This window comes from Calypte anna, chromosome 3, assembly GCF_003957555.1.
Source record: "Calypte anna isolate BGI_N300 chromosome 3, bCalAnn1_v1.p, whole genome shotgun sequence".
Taxonomy (NCBI): domain Eukaryota; kingdom Metazoa; phylum Chordata; class Aves; order Apodiformes; family Trochilidae; genus Calypte; species Calypte anna.
The window spans coordinates 70440885-70464520 of NC_044246.1; the positions used below are offsets into that span (position 1 = coordinate 70440885).

The following is a 23636-nucleotide window of genomic DNA, read 5'->3' on the forward strand; positions in this document are numbered from 1 at the left end:
ATCTGCAGGGAGGACTGGACCATGAACATGTTGCTTCAAAACAGTCATTAATGTGATTTGAATGACAATGTCAATCTTACTCTGCAGATATAAAAAAAAAAAAAAAGAAAAAAAAAACCCCAAAAAAAACCAAGAAAAAACGGTATGATGCAATTTGTTGAAGGAGGTAGTCATCAAACACTGTTTATGTTAGGGCTTCAGCTTCCTCACCTGTATGAGGGTAAGGGAGAGTGAATGGATTGCTCCTATCATGATAGTTTCATGCTTTAGCAGACTAGTGGAAATGGAGTTGTGTTGACTTACAGTAAAACTGCATTTAAAAATTTAACTTTGCACCCATAAGAGTTAGGAAAGTGTATCTCCTATAGAGTATGAGTGCTTTGTGTGGCTTACATAAATACAGCAAGCAGGCTGATTAGCTATTTGAATCTCCCTAGGGCTGTAGTAGATAAATGTTCTTAATTTCTGCCCTAAATTTGCATGAAGGCAATGTTCTCCCAAATATCTGTGGCTTGCTTGTTTGTTTCTTAAATGTAACTCCACTTCCCAGTGGAATAGCTGGAAAGCTGTCCACTTCTGCAAGTAATATTCTGGTTACATAAACATAACCAGTATGCAATGGTTTCTGCCATCCCTTGGAAACAGCATAGGCTGGAAAACATCACAGATAAGTAATCAGAATATATTTACACCTCGTTTTGTTTTGCTGTGTTGGAGGCACCTGAACTAGCTCTGACAGGCTGGTACAGTGTGGTGAGAGACTGTGCCAAGAGATAAGCTGAGGCTCCAGAAGCTGCTCAGCTTTACTGCTCTGCTGTTGGAGCCCTGTGCTGGAACAACGATGCTGCTTCCAGAGATGCCTTGTCAAGCAGTTCTCTTTGGAGCTGTGTGTCATGGCTAAACAGTCCTTGTGCAAATCAACGGGCCTAATTCTTATTTGGCTTTTTCCTCAAGCTCATATTGTGTCCTGGATGAGACCGAAGGAAGTAAATAAAATGTTAGGCTGTATTACAGACTCGGGAAACAAAGACAAGCCATGGTATTGTGTATTGTGTGTTTTCACCTTGAATGCTCCTTAGCTTTGGCCATCTTACAAAAGGCACATCAGAAGCAGGCAACTTAGGTTAGCCTGGATTTTGGATGAGATGAGAAAGGATAGGGGAGGGGTAAGTGAATGAAAAGAGCTGTGTCTTCCTGTCTGTCATCTTATTCTCAGAAGTGATGCATCAATAAAAAGCACTAATAATTTTTGTGTAAAGCAAAATGTTACAAGACACTTCTGAGGCAAGAGGAAAAAGTTAAAGGTTAGTTCCCATCTCCCACCCACTCCTCCTTTCCTCCCAGAAATCCCCACTTACCTCCCCAGTGTCAATATTTACACTAGTTATATTGCAGGTGTACAGTTATAAAAGTCTAACAGAGAATAACAAGATCATCAGTTACATAAAAGAGGGGAAAAGCCTAATCTCTCAAAGTATCTGTCTCTCTGGTATCTGCTAGATGCAACTGATGAGGATGGTATATTATGATTTTTAGTATGCAGCTTTAAAAGAGAAGGGGGATTGAGGGGGCAATATAGCTCAAAAAGCACTGTACAAGCATTAAATAGCACTAACACAGAGCTCCCCTCACCACCTATGATAAGGCAGCCTATTTATGTTATATTTATATATAATATAAATTATATATATTTAAAATATATTAGGTGATCATTAGATGCTCTTTGTATATGTGATTACATTGTATTTGTATACAATGCAGGACCCGGATAGCATCTGGTTTTTGTCAGATGCTATATATTCAGTAACATATGTCTGTAAATGATGCTGCTGATTTTAGGAGGAAATTGTAATAAAATCCATAGAGTTACACTGAAGACTAGTTTTTGTGTGTTATGGCTGCTGTAGGAACCCTTGACATAACCAGCTGGAATTGTCCCAAGCTTGGGTGAGTGTTTGTCCAAAGAGAGAAAACAAATCCAGTAGCTGCAGTGGAAGGAATAGATAAGGCTGAATTTTTTTTTTTTAGCTCCCATCGAACTGTGTGTTTCTGTTTGCTAACAGCTCTGCTTAATAACAGAACTTGAAAGTTCAGTTCTAGGAATTCAATTCTATTGAATACATCTGCAGAGGTTATACAGTGAAGCTCTAAGAATATTGGGAAGGGTTTAGTTGCAGTTTGTTTTGTTATAATTTAGTTTGCTTGCAGACTTGGGTAAACCCATGTTTTCCATGAAGTGCCTGCTCTATCTTGAACTTTCACTGTTTGAAACTTCAATGAATTTGAATCCCACACTAAAGTCAACTCTCCAGATACTGCTCAGGCTAGAAGTCTGAGGTGTGGTTTACACGGATTGCTGATCTACACTGCCATTTGTGAAATTGCTTTTCTGGGTCAGTCTATATACTAAGGGACTAGTCTGTCCCTAAGCAGACAAGTAGAGGGATGCTTTTCCCCAGGAGTCCTTGGTCCCAAATGCTCTTTTCTTACTCTCCTCACCTAAGCCTCTGGTTTGCCATCCTTTATTTCCAGGAAATGCCTCAGTGGATCCAGCTGTCAGGCACTGAGTAGGAGTACATCTTGTGTTCTTCTACTTTAATGTGTATATGATGTACAGGGAGAGTTTTCAACCTCTGCCTTTGGAGTTCTTCCAAGGCTGAAGTTGTGGTGTGAGACTAGCTGAAACTCAGCCTGCATTTGGTGAACTTGAGCGATTTCAGGTTATTACAAGCTCAAACCCAAATTCTGCCAGACTTTGTGTTTCCTGGGGCAGTTCAGACAATCTCAGTCTGCAAGTGGCTTTGATAATGAGCCATCAGTAGAGTAATAATTTGATCTTGCATGGGTAAAGGTCTTTTAGAAATAGCAGCAACCTGTAGCACAGCAGAAATCAGACTCTTGCATACCTAAAAAGAAAGTCTTTACAGGTGAATGTTCAGAGGAATATAGGGGGCTTGCTTTGCTTGTGAGGTATTGTCCTGAATCTTTAGAACACCACTCTAACCCCTTTTTGAGTTCTAGACCTTGTGTTATGGAAGAGCTGAGCTATCCTAATTTGGAAAGCAATGTGGTCAAGAGACACTGAAAACAATAAAACAGTAGAAAAATATTACCCTGGTTTCTGCCTGTATGTCCTGGTTTTGTATTCACCAGGTGACCAGTATGTGGCACATAGTGGCACATGTCCGCTTACTGGAGCCAGCATGTGCTCTGAAGGGAGAACACCCCCTGTTCTCCTGCACACAGCATCACTGAGTAATCACTTGTGCCTGCAGGCAGGCAAGCAGGTGTAGAATTCAGTTAAATACAGCCCAACCAGTATAACAGTAAGCAATCAAGAAAAGGTAGTAAGGAAAGGAAAATCAGAGTTGTTCTGCAGTACTTTCTGATTCTGTAAAGTTAAGTAGAGAAGTAATGGTGGGGAAGGTGGAAAAAAAACACAGGCTGAAAAGAGTGAAGTCAGCTTGTGGCTGAACGGCGATCAGGGTGCTCTGATCTGAATCTTAAAGCCCAGCTCTTATTAAGATTCTCATCTCTTCTAGCTGTCTTAGCTGTCTTCTTCAGGCTTTTGTGATCTAAATTTTGTGACTGTTTGCTGAAGCTGCTTCCTACCCTTGGTGTAGAAGCCTTACTGGTGCACGTGTATTAAGAGATAAACACATAGGCTGTTATCATCTAAGTGCCCAGAGTTTCGGTATCTATGTTTGATTCAGATTTAAACAGATTTCCATTCCATAAAACAGGTCATGAACCCAGGGTTTTGCTAAAATGTCTTTCAGTTGTGCACTCTTCCAAGTCTGCTATCAGTGTTTGGCTGTACTAGTTGCTTTGAAAAAATATTGGGCAGAGTAAAAAGCTGGAAAACAATTTCACAGTATGGAACGGATGAACTGATTCTTAGAAGTGTCACAAGTTAAGTGAGAACCTTGGAAGTTTTCTTCTAAGGTCTTTGTCCACCCACTTTTCCCATAACTGCAACACTGCTTTAGTAAGTTTTCTAGTTGGTTTAAGAGCATCTAAGATGGGATCCTCAGCTCGATGTAAACTGTTGTTTGTAAGCAGGAAGCCATGGAGATTAAGCACCTTTCCTCTGCAGGAGCTTTAAGCTTTCCAGGGTGATGTACACAATACACTTCTGTAATGTTATAGCTTGTTGCCAGACTAAATACATGTGCTGTTTCTGTGGGCAGTTTGCTTAAATCTTCATATCTTATTTGTTGACTCCGGTTCCCTTCATGTTCCTTTCACAATTTACTCTTAGTTACAAACTCTCTGAGCAGCTGCCCAGTCCCTTTGCCCCCCTGAGACAACTGGAAACACGGGATAAAGGTTGTAAGTGGTCTGATCAGGAAGTTCACATGAGTGTCAAATGCAGTTGCGTAGCTTCTCCAGCAGTTCGTGGAAGTTTTGTGAGAGGAGAGGAGGAAAACATATTTAGGGAAGGGCTTGTATAAAATGTGGGAGAAATAGATGCAGCTGTATTCCTTCAAATCTGATGGTGGCCAAAATAGCAAGATAAATGCCACTAACATTTAGTTGATACTTCGCTAGTTGACAAAGAAAATATGAAATAAATGTGCTTTTAGAGGTTTTATTTACTGTATGAAAGCTGTAATGTAGAGTGTTGTTACTCTGTTATGTCAACAAGCTTCACAAAAAGCTCCCCAGTTTTTTATATTCCTCTATTTTATTTAAATTAAATGGGTGCTGGGTTAAGTCAACAAAGGCATCACCAGCAGAGACAAAGAAGTCATCATCCTGCTCTGCTCAGCATTTGTCAGACTGAAGTATTGCATCTAGTTTTAGTCCCTGCTGTACAAAAAGCTGGAGATGCTCCAGAAAAGAGCCATGAGGATGATCAGAGGACAGGAGCCATATGAGGAGAGGCTGAGAAGACTGGGTTTGTTCATCCTTGAGAAGAGAAGGCTTAGGGGAGACCTTATTACACTATTCCAGTACTTAAAGGAAGTCTACAAAGAAGATGGAGACTCCCTTTTTACAAGGAGCCACATGGTCAAGAGAAGAGGCAATGGGCGTAAGTTGCTCCTGGGGAGATTCCATTTGAACACAAGAGGAAAATTTTTCACTATGAGGACAGTCAGATGTCGGAATGGTCTCCCAGGGGATGTGGTGGATTTTCCCCCACGTTGGAAAGTTTTAAGTCTGTGCTCAACAGGATGTTGAGACATATTAAATAAACAACAATATTTAAAGGGTTGGACTAGATAATCCTTGAGGCCTCTTCCAACCTGACATTCTATGATTCACATTCAAGGCCTCTTAAACACCAGTTTGAACCATCCATAGCTGAATTAAGAATTTAGTAGGATACTCAAATGTAAAATTCAATTACTTTAAAATAGACAACTTCCATCAAGACAGTTTGTTCCAAAAAGGAATGGAAAAGCCATTTATTTGACAGGTTCAGAGTTCTGCTTCTACTTCATGATATTGGTGACTTTTAAACAGTCTGCAACTCTTCCCATGCTCTAGGTGTTTGGAATTAAGCTACTGTTGACCGAGAATTGTTAGCCAGTTACTCTCTGTGTGAAGCTGATTGCTTTAAGACTGGCTTGGGAAACTCTGTGTCAAATGCTCCTTAGTGCTGTACTTCTAGAAGAAGTTTATACATAGTGACTTGTTTGTGGTTGTTCTCTCTTTTTTAACAGGCACATAAATGTCAACAAGCTGGCACACAAGGCAGCATGGCAGGGTTGTAGGATAACTGCAGCCAGTACCTTTCTCTCATTCTTGTGTCCAGATGTCTTCTCAACCCCAAGAGAAAGTATTTTTGTGGTTTCTCTATGCTCAGCCAAGGATTTGTGCCATCTATCCTATACATGCTGGTTGTTTATTACCAGGCAGCCATGTCATGCTTGAGGATGTTGTGTCCCTCTCTTGGGAAACTTGTGGCCAGTAAGGCTTTCTTAAAACAAAGGATCATTTGTTGGTATGTAGAGCAACAATTCAAGACAAGAATGCTGAGCCAAAAATCAAAATGTATGCTTTGTTTTATGTGAATATCTCTCTTGTTATGAGACAGAGCAGGCAGTTGTGTTGGTTTGGTTTTTTCATCTTTAAGTACCCATACAGAGAGTTAGTCTGTTTTTAGGACCCCATAAACAGCTCTGTCATTACCCACACACATTCCTGTCCCTTCCACCCCTGCCATGTCCTCCTCTCCCCTCCTGGAGGATTGTAGAGAACAGGGAAAAAAGGGATTTTGTTCATTTGGGGCTTCTCATAGCGGGTTACATATTCTCTATAAAATGACAGCTGTGTGCATACACCCAGGACTCTGATGTGTTTGGGGCACGCTCTGGCCTATTATCCGTGCAAAGCAGGCACGTGCCCAGTGAGCAAAACGTGTTCTGGATGCACTGCAGTTACTTTTTATGTTTTCAATATTTTCAGAATTTGTTGAGCTAACATCAGGTGTGCTGGCCACCCGGGATGTGCCCACATTCCCATCCAGAAACGTGGGGTGCTTATCCAATGATTTATTTTATTGAGTCCCTGCCTGCAACCCAGCTCCCCAGCTTGCCTCTAGCTACTTTTTTCATCTTTCCTCTGCCCCTCAGAGCAGCTACGCTTAAGAAAGGTTCAGAGCTGTTAGGAGAATTTATCCAGTTGCTATATGATGTGAAACAGGGCAAAGTCCTCCACTCCTAACATATTTACTGAACGAGTTTATATGGAGGTTATCTTTCTTTCCTGTTCAGGTCAGCTTAGGCGTGGTCAGATGATGAATTTTGATTGTTTGTACAAGACCATTTCCCTCAGCCAGGGTAATGTGCTGCCAGAAACAACCTGAAGTCTCCAGTGGCCCTGGTATAAAACATTCCCTCCCTGTACAATGTCTTGATTGTATTGCAACAAAAGAATTAATGCAAGACAGCTATTTTAAAAGTGCCTGTCTGGGTGTATAATGCTGCATTAATCTTCCATAAACCTGTGAACAAATTTCCTGCAGAAAATGTGGTCCTTGCACATGAAAGAAAGAATATTGATGATGCTGCCGTAGAAATTCAGGGATGCAGGGTTTTCTTTATTCTCACAGAGCAGAGAATCTCTCTCTGAGCAGGGACCACTCTCATTTGCCACAGCTGAACCTGCATTCAGGATCCTCGTTAGTGCAAGCTCCAAACTTTACCTGGATGGCATGCAAACACCTTGCAAAATGACTCCCACCAGGCCTAAGTTTAAATCTAGACAGCTGATCCCCAAGAGTTCTCTCTCTGTCTCTAGCCCAGCACCTGAATTCTTCCCTGCCAGTCTTCACTGGTTCAAATCCTATTGCAGATCCTGGCTCTGTTTTTTTTCTGTGAGCCACAGCTCACCAAAATTATTTATGCTGGACTTGTCCCACTCTTGCTTGTTTTAACCATTGTGCAGCGATCCTTGACAACTCCAGACCTGTGCTTTGCCAAGTAATTCCTTATTTGCTAAAGGTCCAGGAGTTGGTCTCTGACCCTTGTTGGCCACAACCCAAACTTGGATCCATCTCAGCTCTACCAGCTTCTGAAGAGCATGATGGTACATGTACATTTGTTTCAGGTCACCTTTCACATTAAGTTATAAATAATCTGTTACTCTTATAAGAATTATCTTTACATTTACAAAAATAATAGAATGAATTGTTTCTGTGGTAGTCTCAAGAAGAGGACTTCTCAGGAAGATGACACAGTCTGATTAAGTGAAATCTTTCTCACTGTTGTTGTTAGTAACACTGGCATGTCAGCAAATGAACCCGAGCTTTTTCCTGATAGTTAACAGGTTTTGGTGTTCATTGTTGCATTGTGATCAATACTGAAAGCCTTGTCTGGTTGTGCTCAGTGTTTCATTTGCTGTATTGTTATGCTGACTTAGAATCCCTGATGAGCAGTTGGAGGGAAATTGTCACACTGATGAGAAACAGAGAAACAGGTATAGATTTGTATCTTTACTGCCAAAGTGAGGTGTTCGCATGCTATAGTTTAGTCTCCTGTAACAGATATTTAAGCTCAAATATCAACTATTAACACCAAAACTCTTATTTGAAGACACTATGCCTCTTGTAATACCATATTTGTAAATTTTGTGTGTATTTAGTGTGGTGCGTGTGCATTTTTATTTACTTATATTTTGTTCATTTATTTAAAATTTGAAAACCACTGTAAATCAGGCTTTAATGGTAGCTGGGTTGCACAATATTGATTCTGCTGTGGAAATCTGATTGTGTCTGCTGCAGCACCTCTGTTGTTTGTATTTTGTGTCTGGTTTCTGCATGTTTGAATCTGGTGGGGGCTGCACATACAGCCCTGGCCTTTCCTGAAGTATCACATGCTTAAAATACTGTATGGTAAGCAGTCAGTGTGGTCCAACAGTGGTAGGTGGCCTTTCCTCTCTCACAATAGCAAGTGGTTGATTTAAAATTATGGTTGTTAACAAACAGTGGGTTTAAGGCTAAGTTCCAATATTGTGGTTAACTTTTTTAAAAAAGCCTAAATAGACACTTCACAATATTTGAACAGAAAGTGCTAGAATTGGTTTCAAGCCTTTTTTGACTTAGTCCCCCTAGCAAATACGCATTTGAAAGAAGGTAGGCGAGACAAGGTATTAACAGTTCCACTGCTTGGATGATATCACTGCAGAAAGCAGCATTGCAAAGCCCAGAAAAAATGTGTTGTTTTCTTGAGATCCCAAATAGCTCAGCTGCAGAAATTTCCCTTTGATTTTACATCCATCCTGCAGGGACCCAAGACCTCCGTGTCCTCTGGAAAAGCACCGAGGTGGCGGTGGAGGTAGCAAGGTAAGGAGATGGTCCTGCCAGCAGCTTGGTGGCAAGCCACCTTGTCCCAGGGGCCTTGAGGGAGGCTCTCTCTGGAGAAACCCAGGATTTGGAAATATTGCAGAGGCTGTGCAGTGTTGAACAGGGACACGTGTACCATGTCCTTGAAGCACGTGTTGGCAGTGGCATTGCAGCTCATCAGTGCTCTTGCTGTTCACAGGGCAGGGTGGCCCCAGGGCAGGTGTCAGTGGCCTTTTAACTTACAGTAAGAAAAAGAAGTGGCATATTAATTCAGGTGCCAAAACAGAAGGAGCCTCTGGAGGGAATGGTCCTGATTACTGAGTAGGAGACGGACTAGATCTTTCTGGAATTGTATCAGCTGGGAAGTAGTGCTTTTTTTCAGTTCTTCTGATTAGAAAGCAAAGGCCAAGAAACTGATTTGGGTCAAAATGACTTAGCCACATCATTATCTCAAATAGGGAAGAATGAAGAATGCAGTGCTGTCTGAATTGAAACAAAGCACCAGTAATAACTGGCAAAAATGGTAAGAAATATGTGATTAATCTGTTTTTTGTTTTCATTATTCTCCTTAAGCAGAGGTCTTCATGGGTTAATATTTTACTCTAAAAGTAAAAGAAACAGATTTGATATGAAAAATGCAGAGCTGGTATTAGATCCTAGCTTCCAACAATCAGATTTTGAATAGTAACCAGATGATGATCTATTTTCTTAACTGCTAACACTAAATCAGTGATGTCAATTGCTCTTCTAGGATAATGCTACTTAGTTTTGTACTTTTTTTTGCCAAGATAACGTTCTAAAGGAGCTGACAAATCCCATAATATTATTGTACTTGGCTCCATATATTAAACACACTTGGAGGCAGATTCAGACTCAAGGAACTTGCAACCTTACAAAAAAGACAGATTGTTACAGAAAATGCAAGGGGAATACATCTTTATAGATACCTGTTTTTTTCCCTAATAAAACAAACAAACAAACAAACAAACCTTTGTTTTTCCAAAACTCACAAACTCAGATAAATAATATTTTGGTCACAGCTAGACTGTAAAAACTGGAAATAAAATATCTGATTTTTGGAGTGGTTTTTTTTGGTTGGTTGGTTGGTTTTTGTTTGTAGGGTGGGGGTTTTTGTTGTTTGTGTTTGGCTGGTTGGTTTTGGCTTTTTTCTGTCTCCCCCTCTGAGGCACTCTGAGCAAGTGGCACATATAAGAAGAATGCCACTAAACAGTCCCCCTCCCCTAACTGCAGTTATTGATATAAGGGTTCCTGACCCCCTAGTGGTACTTCCCACATTCATTTAGTACTATTTCACTTGATTTTTTTCTCATTCTAACAATCAAGCTCTAGAAAAACAGCTGAGAGTCTTCTTGAAGTGCATTAAGTGACATGACATTTGTTATAGCAATCTATTCTTGTTAATTGTCTTTTTGTGGGGAAAACATTGCATTTTTTTTCAAAGATAAAAGGAAAAAAAAATCATTTAGGTTTTGGCTGTAGTGTGGATATATGTGAGACTGTTAACTCAAGCCTAACAAAGCATCTTATAAATTGCTGGTTTGTTCTTTCCTCAAGGCTTTGCTGAAATAAGTGTTTTGTTTGTGGTACCTGCAAAATCATCAGGCCTGAGCCTCGGGCCTGAGTTTCAAGCAATTTTCTAGAAATACACAGGAGGCTCTAAGGGTAAAGATGACATAAAGCTTCTGGGGAATAGAAGAGCTTCTGGGTTGCATGTCTGTAGATAGCAGAACATGAAGGTTTTAGTTGCAGCTTCTTCACTGGATGCTTGCAGAGCGTTTTCTGCATTCTCACTGCAACCCCACAGCAATGCAGCTCTGGGTCACTCCTCACGGTATCACCCTGTCCTAGTAAGCCAGGTGTAATACTCCAGTGCTCCTACAGGCATTTCTTCCCCATGTTCTTGCCATCGTGCCCGATTTCCATCAGAAGCTATTAATAAGCTGCATTTCATTGCTTTTTCTCCTCTCCAGAGGTCAAACACAGTTTAAAAAACTGTGGCCTTAAACCGAGGTGATTCAGCCGGCCTTCCCTTGCTTTGAAGGCATACACCTGCACTGTGTAAAAGGTTTTGTTTGCAGTTTGCAAAGGTTTGGTTGCCCAGAGTGATAAGGCAAGGTCCATCTGTGTAGGACAGGCCTTCCAACAGCATCTTTAGATAGTGGTGAAGCAGGGTCAGACAGCATTCCAGGTAGCACAGCAAGGAGGGTGCTTGCACTGTCTCCTTGCTCTTAACCAAATCAGTTGTGGGGACTTGGAGTTACAGCAAGTTCCCTAGGGTGAATTTTCTCTCAGCTGTGAAAAGGATATTTGTCTCTTTTCAATATTCATCTTGGGGAGAGGGGGCCTGAGAAAAAGATAGTGAAATGGATCCCAGCTCCAAGGAGCTGTGTAAAATGTCTTGGGTGTTGGTGTGCCCTGGCAGTTTGCTAACTGAAGGGAAGAGGAGAGACCTCCTTAGGCCAAACCAGTCTTAGACAGCTATGAGCTATCTTAAATTTTATTTTTCTTGACTGAGCTCCAAATACAGTCTTTTGTTAAGGTTAAGCTAGGGGGTTTTTAACCTTAATGTTTATTTAGCACTGAGAGAGTGGCTGGCAGCCTGCAGATATTCCATTGCCCAAAGTATCAATGTGCAGCTGGACAGGTGATCCCCTTTCCATACAACCTGTAGCCACCAAAAGATCAGAAGTTACCTGTCAGTTACCAGGGTCACTTTTAAACAGGTTAATGTGGACTTTCATTGTGGGAGGACTGTTAACCAGGGGTGTTGTTAACCATAGTGTTCTAGAGTAGTGAGTGAACCTGGAGCCACCTCAGAACAGCATCAGAATAACTCACTTCTCTGACACTGGATGTTCACAGCGAGCCAAGCAAACAACTTCTGTTGTTCAGCTGCTGTTTATCAGCCTAAGAGGAACTGTGTACCCTCATAAAAATGGGAAGAATAATCTGGTAAGACATTCTTTCGATCTACTAGGCCTTAGATATGCATCTTAAATCTGCCTATCTTAGTTGTCTTAGAAACCGAGTGTCTGGTTTTGTGTCCTTGCAAAAGCAAGAATAATCTGAAGATCTCAACTTACTTTAGCTCCCTAAATTAAACTTTGTACTTCTGTCTAATAACTGCAGAAGGGAATGTTAAATTTGGACAGACTTCGGGGAGAGAAAACATGTGGTTTGGAGGTAGGATCAAGTTATAGAAAGCTTAAAGGTAGAAATTAGCAGAAGAATTACAGTTCTGGGGGAATAAGTGTCCTGAGTGACAAACCAAATAGTTCAGGGAACAGATAAAGCCTTGGTGAGTTAAAGTTGGTCAACTGGTATAGCAACTGAGTCTCACAGCCTCTTGCATCTCTGAGAGAAAAGATCCTGGGTCTTTTGGTGAGGACACAGTTGGCCAGGAATGACCTGATTTGTTATTACAGAATTATTACTCACAAACCCCCTTGGTTACTTGCACACCACTTTCTCATTAAAGCTGAAGATGTGGCCATTAAGCGAGCAGCATGTAAGAGGAAGCTAGAAGTAGAAAAATAGCATGTCAAAGATGGGTAAGGTTTGAAGAACTGACAATAAGTATAATTTCTGAATTCTGTAAAATGTTTAGCCTTAGCCAGCCTTGTAAGCCTACAGGCTGCAAAAGAAAAACTTTTAGATGTTGGTCTAAACTTATTTCCTGGTACGGCAAATTGTTTCTCTGTTCTCCTAAACAACTTGGTTTTGTTATTATTATAAAGGTATCAGGTACAATGCCATTCCTGAGAGCTGATCATGTTTTACACATACAGCAAGAATTTAGACTGTACAAAGAATACTGTTTGTCTTCCTCTAGAATTATGTACTAATTCTAATAATAGACTGAGTTATTTGAAGGCTGACAAGTCAGATAGTTAAGGTTAAATCAAGCAGAATACTCTGAAATACTGATCATATTTTCTTGACCCTCATGCTAGGATGATGTGTTCTTCAATTTAAATTCTTTCATCAACTTAATGGATGGTTCGATTGCTGTGCCTCCCATAGTACTATCATGATAAAGTTTTTTGGTATTTTAGAAATAACAGTGTATAATAAAGGAATAGAAGAGATTAGGAGATACATTTGAAATTTGTTATGAAAAGGGTAGTGGCTGTGGACAGTGAGGAACGAGAGGCATCCTCAGGGAAATGTTCAGAGCAGTCAGTGTGGGGCTGCTGAAACACCTATTGACTTTATTAAGGTACCAGATTAGGGGAAGCAGCTGGAGCTGTTCAGGTTGAAGAGATTCTGTCCCTCATGCTTTTATTGCAACTTCTTCATGAGGAGTTACATCCTCTGAGATCTGGCCATTTTCAGTAATGCCTAGCCTCCATCAGCCAAAATGAGCTAAAACGAGGTTTGGTGTTTTTTTTTTAAAAAAAACAAAACAAAAAAGAAACACAACTAACATCAACCCCTGCTCCCTTACCCAAAATAGTCCTCTAATTGCTTACTTTGACTGTACTGTGTTTTGCAGCAGAAATTAAGATAGTGCCCTGGCCTGCCTGGGGGGTGGTGGTGCCCAGGTTAGTGCAGGAACCACTGCAGGTGGGACACACGGAGCATCTGTGGCTATTTGCCATCCCAGGGGGGTTCAAAGGCACTTGGATGTGTATACTGGTATTTGCATCTATTCTGCTGAGTTTGCCATGTCTTGCCACAGCTGGTGCTACCTTATGAAACCACAAGAGAGGGAGATCCAGTCTTAAGAACTAGCACAAACCCAGTAGCTCACAGTCTTGAAGAATTATCTGGTTTTACTTGTAAATGTTCCTGGGAAGGAGTTGTCTAATGATCCTCTGAGACATTAATTCGATGTCCTAGGCATTGCACTAACAAGTATCTTGAGTGCTCCTGCTTGGATAGCTTTTCTGTAGAAAGAATTTCAGATCTTGTTTTGCCAGTTCTTCGGAGTCCTCTCTTGGTGCTGAACTTGACTCCAGAAAGTTGCCCTATTGGGTTGAAATAGCACTTTTCCAAGTTATAGCAGCTAAGTGCAGACTTAGGTGTTTGCAGGATCAGACTTTTCACATTGTAAGTGGTTGGGTTTACTAGGACATTTCTTTAACTTTGGCAACGTAGAAAAGTTTCCTTTCTGATGACTTAACCTGGAGAGGACTGATGTTATATGCCACCCTTTTATGCAAGCAGCTTTTATGGAAGTGTTTGCTATGAAAGAGTATGTTTCCATGCTTTGGGTGGTGTTTGCTTTAGGTGACTTCACGGGTATCCATCATACAACCTTTCTGGATGAAAGGAAACTTGGTATCTAGCAATATTTTCACATTAAACAGTTTTTGCTGGTTTTTTCCCTTTGGAGCATTTCACTCAGTCTCTGTTTACTTGCACTGATAGGTGGTCAAACACACTGCTATGTTTCCCCAGGGGAACTCTCAATTGATGCAAACTGCACCATAGATCTGTCCTCATGTCCCCTGCCTGCACTGGGCTCTGTGCTCATTAGTATCCAGATGAGCTTTGTGCTGGTGTCAAACCATATTCAGTCATGAAACTGTCTGTGTAACTTGTCTTACTAGCCCCCAAAATGGAAATAACCTCAAGTCTACAATTGCTCAGTGATTTATAGATGAGCATGTTGCTCTGTTTCTCAAGTTCTTTGATTTGGAGGAGTTGCACTTAGGAAATACTTGCGTGAGGGCTGGAGAAAAGCACTTGTGGCAGATTGGGGTGATGATAATTCTGCTCAGGCAGAGACATACTTGGGGCCTGAGCAGAGCTTGTGTACTCAGGCCACATAGGAGAGCTTTTAAGACCATTATTATTTGTTTGCTATGGCTGTGCAGCTTCCTCTTCCCCTTTATACGTGCTTTTTCTGACATGCTGACACTGCCTTCATCTGTCCTGATGCTGAAAGCAAAGAAAATGGCAGCATTTCCTACTTCCTGCTCTTGAGTTGGCTGTTCCAGGAGAGATAATTTTTCCCTTGGATGATTTCAGAGAAAAATCTGTATTGGCCAAGGTTTTTTGTATATGAACAAGTGTTAACATAAACAGGCTTTCTCACAAATATCCAGGCAGGGCAACCAACCACAATGGGTGTGTGTGTGTGAGGGGAACACAACAAAAACCAAAGCAAATAAACAACCCCCACCACCACCCACCCCAAAAAAAAAACCCCAAAACCAACCTAACTAAACACAAAAACACCAAAAAAACTTCAAAAAAAAACCCCAAATCACAAAACTGAGGAGTGCTGTGGGGTTTTTTCTTTTTACTTTTTTTTTATTTTTTCCTCCTCTTTTCTTTCAAGGGTGTTTACACCCTTCAGTGAGTTTGTTATTTTTCATCTGACATCTAGGAATACTTCTTATGGTGAGGCATCTTCTTGCATTTCAGCTTTTCAGGTAATTATTTTCTTTTCCATCAGTTTTTCTGAGTACAAGCTTTTCGGAGCCCATTCCTTCTCTTTTTTGTTACATTTTTGCCTGAAGGAAGTAGCCAGTGGGAATTAATCAGTGTTCTTCATTAGTTTATTTAATTAGCTCACAAAATACACTTCTTGGCAGTGTTGCATTCTTCTTCTTTTTCTATGCTTCTGTTGAGTATTTTATTGAAGTGCAAGTAGGTATGAACCACACCTCGTTTCTTCTGGAGAAATTTACCAGCTTAAAGCCAAGGCCCCAGGTAAGGAGCTGCCATACCTGGGCATCTCCAGGTAATTTAACCTAGTGACTGCTAAGTCTTTAGAATAATAAATTTTTAAAAAGAGTATCCCTTCACTCTCCAGAGTTAATTGCATGGCCCAGAGAGGAGCTGATATTTCAAAGGTGGAAAGGAAGTTTTTAAAGCTTTAGCATTAGAATGTGCAGAACTTCTGCCTTGTCTCCTACTGCCATGTTACTGTCTTCTGTGTTTTCTGCATTTTGCTGCAAGATTTGTACACACAGAAGAGGAATAGTCTGTGAACAGTTTTTCAGCACTTGGTTTCACATTTAGCAGAAGTGTGAAGTTCAGTGTCATGGAATTTCCCTACTTGGTTGTTAAGATAGTTTGGTGCAACTCAAAACCAGGAGGCCTGAATTGTAGGCAGAAGCCTTCCTCCTTCAAATGAGTATGCTCAGGGTTTCTGTCTTGGCCTCCTCCCATCAAAACTGCAATAGAAGTTCTTCTCTTGGGGGGCCAGTGATATTTTATTTTAAATCAAAATATTTGAGGTAAAACCATCTAACAGAATTTAGCTTTATAAATCTCAGATTGCTTTGGAAAACAAAACAAAAACATAAAAAAAAAAATCCTTTATGTGGGGCAGCTCAGGGACTTGTTTCTTTTGATATAATTGATGCCATAAAATCACAAACCGAGAGAGGTGGGAGATGGAAGGCATCTGGCAGAGTTTACAACCCAGGGGGGGTCGGCCAGAGGAGTGCAGCCTGCTGAAAACAAAGGCTGAGTGTTTTGCTGATGTGATTGCAAAACATATGTTTGCCCAGGACTGTTACGATCTTGGGAATAGGCAGAAGGCCAAAAATTCTGCAGCAGCATACTTATTCACACAAATATCTGCAAAATATTAACCTCCTGCGAGTTCTCCCTTTAAAAGCCGTAATTAACTTCGCTGCTGAAAGAGGAGGTAGAAACTCTTGCTTAGTGGGAGGGGGGACAGAGGGGAAGTCGTGTCCAAAGAGCTTCTCCAAAGAGAGGAGCAGATGAGACCGAGGCTCAGTCGGGGAGATGGGGCTTGCACCGCTGCCGTGCTCTCCAACCGGGCCGGGGCCGGGGCCGGAGCCGGAGCCTGGACCGGGATGGGTTGGATTCCCCGGGGCTCTGCGGGGACACTGCCCCCAGGGCCGGGTCTTCCCCCACTGCAGCGGCCGCTACTTCGCCTCCCCTCGTCGGGGGCATTTGCTGGCGTCCCAGGAGGCTTCCAGGCACCGGGGAGACGGAGCAACCGGGGGAGCCCCGACGATCAGCCGCTGAAAACCCGATCTGCTGCTCCGCTCCGCCCCGTCGGGGCATAGCCCTGCCCGCCGCCCCGCCCCCGGGAGGAGGGAGAGGAGGAGGAGGAAGAGGAGGGAGAAGGGTGGGAGGGTAGAGGAGAGCGCCCGGCCCTCAGCGCTGGAGTGAGGTTGGCGAGGCCGGGCCCCCGGCAGCAGGTACCCAGCGAGGGGCTTGGGGATGGGGAGGTGGGGATTTGTACCGCGGGGCTGACCCTCTCCAGGAGGAATCCCTGTGTGGGGCGATGGGATGGGGACGCGGGCAGCCCCCCCGGCAGCTCAGCTGAGGGACAGGGGATGCAGGAGCGGGGCTTCCCTGTAGGCTCCTCGCTTCACCCGTAACGATGTCGTCCAGAGCTCCTGGAGGGTCACTTTGGGGGGATCTGCAGGTCCTTTACAGCTCCCTCCTACGGGATATCCAGCTCCTGCCTACAGTGACAATGCAGATGTTGTCCTCATCCTCCCCGTTGCCGCCTGGTCCGGTCAGGGCTGTGTGGTGCTTGTGGGTCTGGTGGTTGGGTCTCTCTGCTGGGATTTTAGGCTCATCCAGCTAGTTTCTACTTTGGGTTTGCCCGGTGTTTATTCCGTTCTTGCACAGACTTGGATTATCCTTTTGAAACTGTGAGGCTTGGTCGAGTGTTTCTGGCAGGGGAGGGTTTGCTCTAGTTGTAAACAAATGTAAAGTCAATAGCTTTATTTTGAACCAGAATCCAAATGCTACTTGGGATCTCTTCTTTTGTAAGTTTCTTAGTGTCACCACGTTTGAGCTTTTCTCTTAAAGAAAATTATTAAACCCGCAAAAAGCTGCAGGTTGTCAAAGAAAGTATTTTGTGTTATTCTGGGGCATAGAGATTTAATACTGCTTGGATAGAAATTGCTGTGCTTTGACATAATCCTATATAATGCAAACCCTAACTCTCATGCTAAAACTTGTTTTCTCCTGTGCCACGCACTTATTTATTGGCATTTAATCAGTGTTTATAGCGTGGAAATGGCAGACTTTCCTCCCGAATCCTTTGCCCTTTCATACTTTTTGTTTTGTCATACCCGTTGTAGAACTGGCACATAGGAAAGCTAAGCATTAACCACTGAAATTCAGACTCTTGGTTTCAGTGAGCTCATATCAAAAGTAAATTGGGTTGTAATCTCTTGGCTGTTGTGTCACAAAACCACTTGAGGAAGAGCTATCACTGCTGAGGAAGAAGAGGTAGCACTTGGTTGCCTTGAGACTACTCCAGTTGGACCTGCCCTTGCTGCTTGGCCCTAGAAGGTGACCAGAAAAGAGGTGTGAGAGCTTGAGACTGAAAAGTCTGGGCTTTGCTTTTATTCCTGCTGTTGAGAACAGGGTGTGTGATCTTGGGCACCCCCTTGCTTGCCTTGATTTCTGTCTTGAATCATAAACTCTAGTTAAGGAAGCTTTTAAAATCTGGTATTTCAAAGGTCTTTGAGACTGGTATTTAAATGGAAATAATTTAAGGATTTAAATTCATGTAAGAATAATGTATTCTATGTGAAATAGAAACAGTTCAACACTTGCTGTGCTCTGATTCCAGTGGAGAGTGGTAGGTCTGTGTAACAAAGTGCTTTGCAGCAGAGGGGGAGTGCTTGTTCTCAGTTCTTTACATCTATGCAAGTGCAGACATGTCTAGTGCTTCAGCTGAGTGACAGTCTGAGATGCCCAGGAAATGGAACCGGGCCAAAAATTTAGAGTGCACGAGCATTTTGGGGATAATTTTTCTGTCATTTTAAGTGTGTGGTGGTTTGTTTGAGAAACCCACAACGATTGCAGCTACTTCTGGATGAGGTAAATTAATAAAATAGGAAAACCCGTCAGTTTGACATAGCACCATGCTTAGAAAAGATGTAGGATTAGTGGGATGTTTGGGTTTTCCAGTGCTTGTAGGAAGAGAATCATATTTAATCACTACTCTTTGTTTCTTAATACCTTCATTTCCAAAAGCTATGCCATCTGATAGGGAAACTACGGTAGCTACCACATTTAGCAGAACTAAAATATGGATTTTAAGCTGAGTATATATCAGCTTGGTGATAACCTTTCCTGTGAGGCCAGTTCTGCCAATCACTGTGGTTAAGATCCTAAACAAGGAAACTCCAAAGTTGTAGCCCATCAAGTGTCATCACCAGTGACGTTTTGCTGTCTGTGACCTTTAAAGGGGAAGTAGGAACCAGACACAGTAAGTAAAACAGCAGCAGGAAGCCTCTTAGACTGGTAAGTGCCAGAATCTACTTTGGAAATACAGTCCCAGCTTCTTGGACCCATAGATGCTTTGGGGTATTTGGTCCTATAAACATATAAAGCTCTAAATGGGTATGTCAGCCAAATTTAGTGTCAGCTTCAAATGTATTCTATAGTATACAGTTGGACTCAATGATCTTGAAGAACTTTTCCAGCCAAGGTGATTCTGTGACTCTGCATACTGAACTGAATTTTAGCACTGGCATAATTTTGTTTAATTCTGCTACGAGATGGTGTTGGTAGAGTTTTTAGCCCACATCATCACCCTAAGGTTGGGTAGGAATGCACTTAGATTGTGTAAAACGATCACTGCTTGTCTAGGAAAACATTACCTCCAAAAAAGGGTCACCTCAAACTCATTTCTCTTCTTCAGTTCCTGCCTTTATATTGTTTTATATTGCATTATGGTGTGTGATTTTCATATAATTTTGTTTGAATCTAGCAGTAGTTTAGTTCTTAATTGTGACACAGATGATTCAGATGAAGGTGTTAATCCACATGTGATTTATACAAAAAATAATAGCTGCATTTTCACTTTGCCAGTGGCTTGTCTATGATAAAATATTCTTTTTGCCATTCAGACGAGGCCAAATAAATATGCAAGTAAGTCTTTCTGGAAGGCAGAATATTTGACATTGGTACTGACTGTACTTGAGAGGTGCAAAATGACTCACGGTGTTAACACCGAGGAAGCAGTCTGAAGATTGTGGTTCCTATCTAGTACTCAGCTCATGAATCCTGAATGACTGAAAATTTGTTGTTTGGTGACAGTCCCCATACTCATCTGACAAAGCTATAATTGAGTCTTGGGAGGGGTTTTGTGATAAGAGACAGAGCTCTAGATGCCAGGAGCCAATAGTGGGGGGAGGAACAGGGATTGGAAAAAAGCATTTTATAGATGCACCATGGAGCAAGAGCTGTGGCCAAGGGTAGGGATCTGTTCCTGTTCTAGAGCCTCTACATCTCAGTTTGTAACTGAACTCTGCTTCAGTGTTTCTAGGTGGGAAAACTGGTATTGGGTGTCCATTTTAGAAGTGACATTTTGTTTTCTTCACTTGTATTATGAAGCGGTTCCGTACCAAAGGAGGCGATGTTCTATTATTAGAGAGCATGTTACACTTAAGTATTTTTAAAAAACTTGTAAGGATTTGCAGTTCAGTTTTTCAATCTCCAAGCTTTCACTTAATTTTATAGGAATGCTGTTCCTGTTCTTTTAAAAGTTACCTAACAGTGGGTTTCATTGACAGAGTGTTCATATAAAGAAAAGCCATAAGTAGAGTCAGTTCTGAAGAGCTGTTTCTTAGTTTAAATTTGCATAAAACATATTTCCTGGGTAAGAATTCTCTGAAAAGGCACACAGTCTGATATTTAGGACATTAGCCCATGACTTGAGAGATCTCTTGAGAGATCTGCCATTCTTCTGTAGAAGCCTCTCTTGGAGATGTAGCTTTTCTGCTTCTCAGGGTCTTTTTCTAACTGAGAGGTAATACACTTGGCCTGCCTCACAGGAATGTTGCATGAATAAAATACATGAGATGAGATGCTCAGATATGGCAGTGATGAGGGAGGTGTAGATTCAGAAATGGAAGGTATCTGGTGAGCATAGTTCCCGTGGAAATAATTCTAGTAGCTGTGCAGGAATACAAGTTACATTAGGTAAAGGGAAAGAGGAGGTTTTTCTGTGATTTCTGAGATAGTCTCTGCCAGCAGAGTGAGATGGCATTTGTGTGGCTGAAGTCTTGCTCCTCTGTCAAGGTATGTGAGCAGTGGAGTGGGTGGCCAGCTGGCAAGATCCCCTCCTTCCCTTGGCTGGGACTTCTGGGTTTTGAAGGTGAAATCTGTTCTACCCTTGGTGCTCAGCTTTGCAGCCATCTGAGTTTTATGCTCTTGGCTTTGAAGATGGAGTACCTCTGATGCATTATTAATTATTATTATTATATTATTATTATTTATTTATTATTATATTTATTTGCACATAAGCCTCAGTTGTGGTTGGCTTTTTGCTGAGCTTGGAGCTGTCTTCAGCTGCAGAGTTTCTACACGAATGGAAGTGGTGTGGCAAGGTGACAAAAAGGAGGGAAGAAACTTCCCACCAGAAAGGAAAGGAAGTAGGCACTGGTAGGTCACTTTGGGTGCAGCCCAATGGTCCAGAAATCCACATCAAGAGTCGTTCATACTTTCGTAATTAGCAAAATAAATATGGATTGCTTGCAACTCCTGCTTGTCCTAGCTGTGGCTGCTTGGCTGAGTGCCTGTCAGTGCTCCAGCAGGGTGCTTCTTTAAGAGGAAGGTGCAGGGAGAGGTATGGAGGTGTGGTGGTGTGGCTGGTCACGGTGCAGGTCTTACCTTTGACAAGGAAAGCTGGAGAGTGGTGCTTCTTGAATGTACTTTGAGGATGGAGGCTTAGTGAAGGGCCTCATGGAGCATAGAAGTAAGTTCAAAACAAAGAGAAGATAGTCTAGGATTGTTCTGAGACTTGCTGCTCTGTTGTCTGTGCAGTGAAAATGCTGGGATAGTGGGAGCACCCCAGGATGCCTGCTATTTCTTGAGTACTGGGAAAACTAGATGAAATACTGCTTCTGAAAAGAGTGGAAGACAAGTTTTTAAAAGGTCTGCCATATCTTGTAAACTGAAGAGTGACAATTTTCAGAAGATTTCTGATGTATCACAATTTATACAACTATCATGACTTCTGTTTTCAGGACCCTCTGAAAGAAAGAAACTTACCCCATTTTGCAGATGGGAAACTGAAGTTGATCTCTACAAATCTTTTGCAATGTCTCTGTCAGAACCCAGGCTTGAACCCAGGCTTGAACCCCAGGCTTCTCAAGTGTAAAGAGCTTGGTGCCATGATTTCAGGGGGATGCTTTCTGTCCTGAGTGGGAAAAAAAGCAACTTAATCCCAAAAAATCCCCTAAGTCACTTTGCTGAGAGAGTTTGGTTACTGAAGTCATGTAACATTGTATATGCAGTATAATCATAGTTTATCAGTGCAATCAAGTGTAGTTTGCCCTTTGCACGCTTTGAAAAAAAAAATAAGGAATGTGTGTTGTTAATGATGTAGTTTAGTTTGTGAAGCAAAATATGTTAGGCAGCCCTGCTGATTTCAAGTTCTTTAAATCTTGTGGGTTTTTCTTCCTGCGCAACTGTTCAGGGAAGGGGAAGGACTGAACAAAGTTGTTAAAAAATTAAACTTAAAGGTATTTCTCTTGGAATGCTTGAGCTGGCAGTTCATCTACAGACATCTCTGCTGAGCTAAATGATGTGTACAAACTTTTTTTTTTTTTTTTTTTTTTGGCTGTCATTTGGATGTAGGAGTTTCTCTAATTTGCTAGTGTAGCTATAGGTGACATGAGAAGCTGTGCTAGAGCTTTGAGGAGAGGGGTGTTTTTTAGATCCAAATTCGATCCTACAAGTATATTGCTAGAGACCTGGCTGAGAGTCAGAATTTATCTGTGACTATAGAGACACTCAGCAGAGAAATGTGAGCAATCACTAACATCACTGTCCAAGGGAAAATGTGAAAAACTAGAAGTGAGAGCTGCCTTTGATCTCACTGTATCAAATAAGACTTGAGAAATGAAGGCATCTGATTTAGGATTTAGGGAGACAGTCAGAGCGTGATGGCTTTGGAAGTTCTGACTTAGACCTGTGCTGGTTGTTTCACTCTCTCTGAAGCTGTTTTTTAATCTTAGGGGAAGTTCAGGGAAAGGTAACTGATTAATTTAAAAATTTGCTTCTCGTACAATGAACTCGTGCAAACAGTGTGTAACAGCCTTAATCTATGTGGGGAAAATACAGCAGTTTTTAAAACTGCATTGACAGGCAGCTCTTAGGGGGTGCGTTGCTCTTGAGGACCAAAACAGCTGAGGTGTCGCCCTGCTCTGTTGTAGCATGAACTGGTTCAACACCTGTACTTTATTATCTAAAACCAGTCAAAAACATGGATCGTGTTGGTGTAATCAGGAACATAGAATGTTCTAAAAGATGATCAAGAGGAGAGGAAAGAGATAAAGAGTCCAGACCATTAGTTTATGTATCCTATCTAGTGTTTAGCACTCAGCTCATCCCCAGCTGTAATCCCTGGTCTCTCCCCATCTCTAAGAGCACCGTGCATCTGCTGCCCCTGTTGGGTTTGGCAGGCTCCCACCGTTTCACTGGGCAAGGCAGTGCTGCTGGTTGGGAGTATCCTGTCAGGAGAGCTGGTGTGCAGTGATTTTGCTGCTCCTCAACTGACTGACTAAGTAGGAAGTTCCCCTCAGGTAAGAGGTCGGTGCTGGGGACCGGTGTTGTTTAATTCTTCATCACATGACTTGGATGCAGTGGTTATAGAATTACCCTCAGCAAGTGTTGCTGATGACACAAAGCTGGGGAGGAGTGGCTGACACACCAGAGGGCTTGCTGCCATTTCAGAGAGACTAGGACAGGCTGGGAGAGATTGGGCAGGGAGAACATTGATGAAAATTCAACAGGGAAGTGTAGAGTTTGCATATGGGAAGAACAAACCAGAACCGTCCCAGTATAGGTTGGGGGCTGACCTGGCTTGGGGAGCAGTGTAGGTGAAAAGACCTTGGAGTCCTGAGTTGACAAGAAG

General features: G+C 42.0%; 1 protein-coding gene across 3 annotated transcripts in view; it reads left to right on the forward strand.

Annotated features, from left to right (window-relative positions):
- Positions 1-23636, forward strand: part of SESN1 (sestrin 1) — an 82279-nt gene that overhangs the window by 47427 nt on the left and 11216 nt on the right. The window contains exon 1 of one of the 3 annotated variants that reach the window (XM_030448745.1): positions 16856-16944. The exons of 1 other annotated variant lie outside the window; for it this stretch is intronic. Coding sequence is in view for 1 of the 2 variants with exons in the window: in XM_030448743.1 (XP_030304603.1) it covers positions 17226-17267 (42 nt within the window). In the remaining variant the exon portion in view is untranslated. Of the gene's footprint in view, positions 1-16855; positions 16945-17174; positions 17268-23636 lie in introns of those variants that run through there. One more of the 3 variants, XM_030448743.1, reaches the window with a different exon arrangement.